The 9,225-nt window shown below is 39.1% G+C and overlaps 1 protein-coding gene across 2 annotated transcripts in view; it reads left to right on the forward strand.

Annotated features, from left to right (window-relative positions):
• The window catches only part of ATRIP (ATR interacting protein), a 28,555-nt gene extending 22,603 nt beyond the window's left edge, over positions 1-5,952 (forward strand). The window contains exons 11-14 of one of the 2 annotated variants that reach the window (XM_060765902.2): positions 1,351-1,442; positions 2,612-2,695; positions 3,220-3,472; positions 5,650-5,952. In XM_060765902.2, coding sequence (XP_060621885.2) covers positions 1,351-1,442; positions 2,612-2,695; positions 3,220-3,472; positions 5,650-5,717 — 497 coding nt within the window. In that variant the 3' untranslated portion in view covers positions 5,718-5,952. Of the gene's footprint in view, positions 1-1,350; positions 1,448-2,611; positions 2,696-3,219; positions 3,473-5,649 lie in introns of those variants that run through there. The other variant, XR_010909159.1, reaches the window with a different exon arrangement.
• Positions 5,953-9,225: the final 3,273 nt, after the last annotated feature.

The raw sequence follows: 9,225 nt of genomic DNA on the forward strand, positions 1-9,225 counted from the left end.
TCCTTAGAAACATATATACAAATCTGGTCCAGCCCATGGTTAAACAAGTTGCGAGACATCTGTGTGCATTTGGGAGATAAGACACTCTGACCTCAGTCTCTTTGTGATGTAGCAAAACCTAGGGTATATCTATACTGTAGAATTAATGCAGCTTGGTACCATGTTAGTTGCCTTGGCTCAATACTATGGAATAGTTTGTCTTTGGCAGAGAAAGCTAAAAACGTTGTAAAACTACAACTCCCATGACTCCATAGCATTGAGCCATGACAGTTAAAAATAACGTCCAATTGCATTAGTTCTACAATATAATGCACCCTTAGTGGTAGCTACCAATGGCTGAAGCATCATACTATGTTGCCAGGCCACTAAGCATGGAAGAGAGAGGCTGAACACTTTTCCTTTTCCTTTTCACTTTTTCTGAACACTTCCCGGGAGATAGGCAGAATTTGGAAGCCCTGTTGTATCCACACGGGGAAACCAATGCGAGCTGCCAATTTTTGTTCCCTACCATTTACTGCCATGCAGAGAGACTGACACAACCCAGTCTTCCATGATTTAAGTTTAGGAAGAGTGGCATACAAGTTGGCTAAGTGAAGTAACTAAAGTGGGAGCTTTACCTCAAATACTACTGTTTCAAGTTTATTCAGGGGGCTCCTTTTCAGCATTCTAAAGTTGCTGCTGTTTTTGGGTTGCTGTGAGTTTTCTATGATGTATGGCCATGTTCCAGAAGCATTCTCTCCTGACATTTTGCCCAAATCTATGGCAGGCATCCTCAGAGGTTGTGAGGTCTGTTGGAAACTAGGCAAGTGAAGTTTATATATCTGTGAAATGTCCAGGGTGGGAGAAAGAACTCTTGTCTGTTTGAGGCAAGTGTGAATGTTGCAATTGGCCACCATGATTAGCATTTAATGGCCTTGTAACTTTGAAGCTTTCTCCAACCCTGGACATTCCACAGATATATAAACCTCACTTGCCTAGTTTCCAACTGACCTCACAACCTCTGAGGATGCCTGCCATAGATGTGGGTGAAACTTCAGGAGAGAATGCTCCTGGAACATGGCCATACAGCCCGGAAAATTCACAACAACCTAGTGATTCCAGCCATGAAAGTCTTCAACAACACACTGCTGTTGTTTTCTTCCCTTTTCCTTCTGGTTTCTCTTTTCCTTTTAGAGGACAAATCTCAAATAGTTTTGAAATACCATCTCAGCAGAGAGAGAGATATGTATGTGAATATATAAATATATCCAGAGAACCAGTACTATATCCAGGGAATTAGTAAACACTATATTCAGTAAATACAAAATCACCTTAATCACATTTGAATGTTTTGTATCATTTCTTTTACAGAAACCTGTCTCCTATTGGCACTCTACATGTATATCACATCACGACCAGATAAATCAGCATCTGAGATGCTTTGGCTGCAGTTGGAACAAGAGGTAAAGTGAGTAAGAGAAAGAGAGAGAGAGTCTGAGAATCTGCTGTCTATCTCTAAAACAAGGAGTGTGGAATGTCAGTTCCCTTCAAACTTAACAAAGAATGCCAGAATTGGGCAGTTTCCTTTGATATCCCCCTGTGGAAATTATACTCATGGGGGGATTAGAGCAGTGAGTGGGGAGCTTGATGCCTTTGAAAGACTCCAGATATGCAGCTCAGATTGTAGATTTAGTTGGAATACAGCATATGCCAGAGGACTTTTTAAACATCCTCAAAATATTCTCGCTTAAATACATACTATATGCTATACACATTTACCATATATACTCAAGTATAAGCTGACTCAAATATAAACCGAGGCTCCTAATTTTACCACAAAAACTAGAAAAACATATTTACTTGAGTATAAGCCAAGGGTCGGAAATGCAGCATCTACTGGTACATTTCAAAATAAAAATAGATGCCAATAAAATTAATTGAGGCATCAGTAGGTTAAATGTTTTTGAATATTTACATAAAACTGTAATTTAAGATAAAACTGTCCAACTCTGATTAAAAGTTCTAACCTCCTTCAAAGTAAATTAAAAGTTCTAACCTCCTTCAAGGTAAATGTGCTTACGTATCCTTCCAATAATAATAAAGTGAGTAAAATAATAAATGTAGTAATACAGTAAAATAATACAGTAAAATAACAAATATAATGATAACAATAATAAAGTAAAATAAAATGTAATAATAATAATAGAGTAAAATAATAAATGTAATAAAAATAATAATAAAGTAAAATAATGTAAATTTAATAATAGTAAATAGAGTAAAATAATAAATGTAATAGAAATAATAATAAAGTTAAATAATGTAAATTTAATAATAGTAAATAGAATAAAATAATAAATGTAATAATAATAATAATAATAATAATAACCAAGTAAAATAAATAACTTTGATTTGAGTATAAGCCAAGGGGGGCTTTTTCAGCCTTAAAAAAGGGCTGAAAAACTCGGCTTATACTTGAGTATATATAGTAGTCAGAAATAAGATCTGTTGTCTGTACAATATTGTATGACTAGTTTCAGATTTAACATTTGGGGTGGAGTGAGTCTACTTTCATTGTTTTATCTTTTCACATACAGCCTTATGTGTCTGGGTTTTGTTTTTGTATCAACTGTAGACTATTCGCTTCCTGACCAAGTGTGTGCAGTGTCGCAGCCAGTCTGTTTTACTTGTTGGAACACAATGCCAGTGCAGCTCTGAGGTAAGCCAGCCAAATAAAAAGACTCATGGCATTTTAATTATATCCTACTTATGCATAGGAAATTGTCATTTAAAAATCTGCAAATTAACCCAGTCTAGTTGCATTATTTTAATCATCTTGCTATCAAAACCATTCTTATTCTATTGTAAAAGATGAAAGGAAAAGTGATTTCACTTAATCATTGAGAAAAAACTCCCAGATAGTCAGAATTGTTCATCAGTGGAATATCCTGCCTAAGAGGCTGGTGGAGTACCCTTCTCTGGAGGATTTTAAACAAAGGCTGAATGGCCATCTGTCAAGAGTGCTTTGATTGTATATTCCTGCATGGCAGAATGGGGCTGGGCTGGATGTCCCTTGTGTTCTTCTCCAATTCTATTCTACATACCCTTTTAATAATTCTATTTCTGATTAAAGGCTTTTGGTTTGTTGCAGTACTGTGACTTACTAAACCGCATTAATCCAAGTTTGTAACCCATGTCTCCTGCAAAATGTGTTTGAGAACTATGTTGTGTTTTCTCCTGCAGGTAGTGAAGGCTCTAATTGTAATGTTACATAGGCAATGGCTGACAGTCAGAAAAGTGGAAGGAAACTTGTTTGATGTGCGTGGAAAGCAAGTGATTCAGTTTTTACGGGACACTGTTTTGCTCTTGCACAGCCTGTCTCAAAAGGATAAACTCTTCCATGAACATTGCCTGGAAGTGCTCCATCAGTTCGACCATGTCATGCCTGGTGTCAGAGCAATCCTCCGAAAAGCTGGAAAGCTGAAAGCCTGTGAAGGTGAAGTTGCTTGCATGAAAATTGCAATTTAGTGTATATTAAAATGCTCAGGCCCTGTGCATGTTTATTCAGGAGTACAGCCAAGTACTGAACAAAATAGGAATTGATGCTATGTAGGTCTGTATAGACTTGCCGCCTGGATCCTGCTTTATCTTATTCAGTCTTTTCAGTGACATTTCTTTAGTGTACAAGTTGCGATCATGCTACTTCGTTTCTTCAAAAGAGATTTGCCTCCCTTACTGAAAATTGGGAATCTTTGAGCTAAATCCATCTAGAATATAGACCAGGCAGCTCTCCAGCTTTTTCGGCCTCCAACCCCCAAAAGGCCTAGCTAGCTTGTTAAGTAGTCAGGGATTCTGGGAATTGGAGACCCAAACAGCTGGAGAGCCGCAGTTTGAGGATGCCATGGAAGTCAACAGGACCTATTAACAATAGCCAACAAATCTCATTAATTTCTCTGAATCTACTTTAAATAGAACTAATTAGAGTCCCCTCAGGGAGATAGGGCGGAGTATAAATAAAGTTATTAATTAATTAATTAATTCTGGATTTAACCCTTAATGACATATTTTAATGCAGTGCTACTACTGTATATTAGAACTACAAAGTATATTGTGGTTTTTCTGAAATAAATTTACCATTTCTGAAATACCAGAAAGACAGAATGTGAAGGATATAAATAAGTCCGTTGCACTTGGGTTTTCTACACAAAACATGCACTCTGTTTTTAGCTGCAGACCTTTTAATCAGTTCTGTCAGTTCTTCCTCAGACTGGTAGCCATAGGTGTATTCTTTATGAAAATACTTGAGATTTTTCTCACTTCAGTGTTATCCATTGAATTTTAATCTTTCCAGTGCTGAAATGTGTAAGTAAACGGGTTAAATAAAACTGACACTTGATAAGGTCCATTTAGCCGCCAAACACCAGTCATTGGCCTTCATAGATGAATAGGTTTTCCAGAAATGGGTGGGAATTCTGTAGCCATACAGCATATCCAACATTGAGGCATAGCCAGTATAGGGATACAGCCTGTGCTGGATGGGGTTACACTCCCCCTGAAGACGCAGGTTCGCAGTTTGGGAGTGATCCTGGACTCATCACTGAGCCTGAAACCCCAGGTCAGCAGTGGCCAGGGGAGTTTTTGCACAATTAAAACTTGTGTGCCAGCTGCGCCTGTATCTTGGGAAGTCTGACTTGGCCACAGTGGTCCACGCTCTGGTTACATCCTGTATAGATTACTACCACACACTATACATGGGATTACCTTTGAAGACTGCTCAGAAGCTACAATTGGTCCAACGGGCGACAGCCAGGCTGCTCACCAGAGCAGCATACAGGGAGCATACCATCCCTCTGTTGCATCAGCTCCACTGGTTGCCAATCTGCTACCGAGCACAATTCAAAGTACTGGCTTTAGACTATAAAGCCCTAACCGGTTCCAGCCCAGCCTAACCGACTGAACGTATTGCCCCCTATGAACCACCACGGAGATTAAGATAGTCTGGAGAGGCCCTGCTCCCGGTCCCACCTTCTTTGCAACCACGGTTGGTGGGGATGAGAGACAAGGCCTTCTCAGTGGTGGCCCCTGAGTTGTGGAACTCCCTCCCTAGCAATATTAGGACAGTCCCCTCCCTCTTAGTGTTTACAAACAGAGTCAAATCCTAGCTCTGGTAACAGGCCTTTGAAAAATAGAGCAGTGCAGGAATGTTAGTATGGAATATGTGCAATTTGACTATGGATTGGCCTTTAGACTATGACTTTAGATGACATGATTCATTGAAATGTATTTTTATTATGTTTATTATGTTTTAATGTTTACCTTGTGTGTAAACTGATGCGGTATGTTTTAAGGCACCATGGACGTGTGATTGTAAGCTGCCTTGAGTCCCCCTTGGGATAGAGAAAGGCAGGATGTAAATAAGGTAAATAAATGTTGAAAGTTGTAGTCCAAGAATATCTGGAGGTGTTGCAGTTTGCGCATCCTTGCTTTGGATAATCTATTATCAGGTATAACCAAACTTCGGCCCTCCAGGTGTTTTGGACTTCGACTCTCACAACTGTGGAAGTTGAAGTCCAAAACACCTGAAGTGCCGAAGTATGCCCATCCCTGAATTATACTTAAACCTTTTTTTCTCTAATTTTTTTGCACTCATTAAATGTATCCCTTCTGTTTCAGAACTTGCATTGGATGAAGCTTATCCTTTGGAGCCAGAAGTTGAAGATCAAGAAATGGAATGCAATTAATGATTAGATTGATTAATTTTTGGAAAATGCTGACTCTCTAAAACTAACTGAATACAATATTCTTAAACTTATTGTTTAAAATATAAAATTGGCCAAAGATCAGTTACAAGAAACTATATCACAGTGGAAATAATACTCTTTTTTACTATTTTATTAAATTGATTTCCCAGCATAATGTAAACTATTAAAGCATTGCTATCTGAAGAATGTGATATTAAAAATTACATATCGAAAATATTGCTGTACCTTGTGTACTTTGACATCTTTAAATATTTACCTTGCTTCTATTGTTTAATACAGAAGGGCACGAGTGTAATATCTTCGTTTTAGGAAAATACAACTCTGCAGTCATTTCCTCATTTAATTCAGAAGGAATCCTTTTAAAGTCAGTGAAATTTACCAGACATGTATTGAATTATTTTGTTAATTGATGTACACCAGGGAGATATATCCCTCAAAGGTTTCTACATTTATAAACTATTTTATCCATAAGAGATCGGATATTTTTTGTAATATGGAAGATTCAATACTTTCTTTCATAAATGAAAATGGAGCAGCCGTTCGCTAACATGTAATGAAGTCCAAACTTGGTTGGTAACCATTCTGACATAGTGAGAGAGTATATCACATAATATACAGCAGGCATGGACAAACTTCAGCCCTCCAGGTGTTTTGGACTTCAACTTCCATAATTCCTAACAGCCGGTAGGAATTGAAATCCGAAAGAGCCGAAATTTGCCCATGCCTGATATACAGTATCTCATACCAGAATGATGTAGTGATTTTAGTATTGGGCTCTGACTGTGCAAGCCAAGGTTCATATCCTTAATTAGCCATGGAAACCCATCGGGTGACTTTATGCAAGGCTCTCGCTCTCTCTCTCTCCCTGTCTCTCTTTCGAAGATAAATCTCTTCTGAGCAAATCCTGCCAAGAAATCCCCGTGATAGGATTTCCTTAGGGTTGCCATAAATTGGCAATCACTTGAAGGCACATACAACAACAACCACTAGGAAAACAGCTCAGCAACTCAAATTTTTATCATTTGGCAAGGCCTTCTCCAACTTTATTTATTTATTTATTTCATACAGTTTTACCCTGCCCTTCTCCCCCCCCCCCCCCAAGGGGGTCTCAGGGCGGCCTCACATAAGCATCGTATGATAAATAGTCAGCAAATACATTAAAACATTAAAAATAATTCATTAAAACAATAGATTAGTCAGACCAGTTAAAACCAAATCCAAGTCGAGTTAATTTAGTGTCGCAGTATGCAAGTCTTCTTTCCAATTGCCGCTGTCCACTAATCGAATGCCTGGTCCCAAAGCCAAGTCTTCTAAAACACAGGAGGGAGGTGGCCAACCTGATGTCCCTGGGGAGAGAGTTCCACAGACTGGGGGGCCACTGCCGAAAAGGCCCTGTCTCTCATCCCCACCAACCGCATTTGCGATGATGGTGGGATCGAGAGCAGGGCCTCTCCTGAAAATCTGAAACTTCAAGATGGTTCATAACAGGAGATACGCTCGGACAGGTAGTCTGGACTAGAACCTTTAGGGCTTTGAGACCTCCAACTGTCTTGTTCTACGTTAAGGAAAGATTGCAAAATAGAGAAGGTCTCCCTCTGTTTTGGGTCAGGGTTTTCTTTGTATCACAATATCACAGGAATAAGATTGTTCCACATAGAAGCTTCTGTATATATTCTGTCTGTCTGAATGGTGTGTGTCTTTCAACACTTCTTCCATCTTCTTATGCAGAATCCTACCAGGGAAGTAAGAGCAGAAGTCTGTTCACAGTTGGAGGCTTTGGGGTCTTAACATGAATACCTCCCCATTGCACTGTGCACCATTACACATGCACTGAGGTTTTAAAATTACTAGCTGAGCAGAAAGGGAAGGGATGTAATTATAGAGAAGAAGCTGCTGCTTGGTCATCCATCACCCCACCTCAGAGATCTTTTATGGCCCAGCCACCATCATTTGCTGTTCTTTTCAGACATTTAAGTCTGTAGTTGTTTCACTTAAGGAGATGCTGCAAGTTGCTTCTGGTCGCTGAAGGACCTTCTTATAACAACACCAGAGGTCCTCCCAAGTGGCCAGCTACTGGTCAAAGGACATTTAATAGAATGCTAAGTTTTCAAACTTTTTTTTTTAAAAAAATACAATACAACTGTTTTGTTCGCCCCTGATACGATTTATTTATCGTATCGCTCCTGATACGATAAATAAATACTTTAGGAGATGTTAAAGTACCTTCCGTGGTACAAGGTATATCTGAGCTGTTTTCATCTAAACCTTAAATCAACAAAGCAGAACCTTTCATCTGTTGCTCCTAAGGAACTAGCTCTTATATTTCTGCTTTTTACATATCCACACTGAATGAGACTACATTGTATTTCAAGACTGAACCTTTATCATTTTGAATCAATAGCAAGCCAGCAAGATAAAAAACCTTTTTAGTGGTTAGGTTGTGTTTTTCTGGGAATATACTGAGCTCACATCACAGAGAGTCTTAAAATGTGTGTTTTAATTACAGTGCATACGTGCCTGAAAGCGACATCTAGGTGGTTTTTGTGTTCTTTTGGTTTTGTCTACTTGCATTGTGAAAACATTACATGAATAGATTCATTTTACAAGGTTAAAACTTTGTGGGTTGTAAGTGCTTGTTTGCCTATTATGATGTCTGCATTACTTCCGATTTTCCTAGTAACCCTAAACCTCTAAGAGGATGACAAACAGAATTATTTATACTTCAGGTTCGTACACACAACTTGCATTGCATATATGTGTGTGTGTGTACATATGTGTATACACACGCACAGACACACACATACATATATGTCTTACTGCACCTTGAAATCAGCAGGCTAAAGCTTAGCCAGATGGTGTCTGTATCACAAAGGTATTTCCAACAATCTGTGTTGTCAAAGGCTTTCATGATGGCCACACTCACTGGGTTGCTGTGAGTTTTCTGGGCTCTATGGCCATGTTACAGAAGTATTATCTCCTGACGTTTCGCCCACATCTATGATAGGCATCCACTGAGGTTGTGAGGTCTGTTGGAAGCAAGGCAAGTGGGGTTTATATATCTGTGGGATGTCCAGGGTGGGGGAAACACCTTCCAACAAAGGATTCCCCCAGGCAGGAAGCAACCAGACTTTGAAGCTGCAAGGCTATTCAATGCTAATCAAGGTGGCCATTGGCAACATTCCCACTTGTCTCCAACAGACAAGGGTTTTTTTGGACATTCCACAGATATATAAACCTCGCTTGCCTGGTTTCCAACAGACCTCACAACCTCTGAAGATGCCTGCCATAGATGTGGGTGAAACGTCAGGAGAGTGTGCTTCTGGAACATGGTCATACAGCCCGGAAAACTGACAGCAACCCACTGGGGAAAATCTATTTTAACAAATGCTTCTCTCCCTTACACTGTCATCTAAAAACAGTTTCATCTGTATCAAACTTGTGTAGCTGATTCCTGTTTAATTCAAAAGTTTGTACCCCAATCGTTCAA

This window comes from Anolis sagrei, chromosome 2, assembly GCF_037176765.1.
Source record: "Anolis sagrei isolate rAnoSag1 chromosome 2, rAnoSag1.mat, whole genome shotgun sequence".
NCBI lineage: Eukaryota > Metazoa > Chordata > Lepidosauria > Squamata > Dactyloidae > Anolis > Anolis sagrei.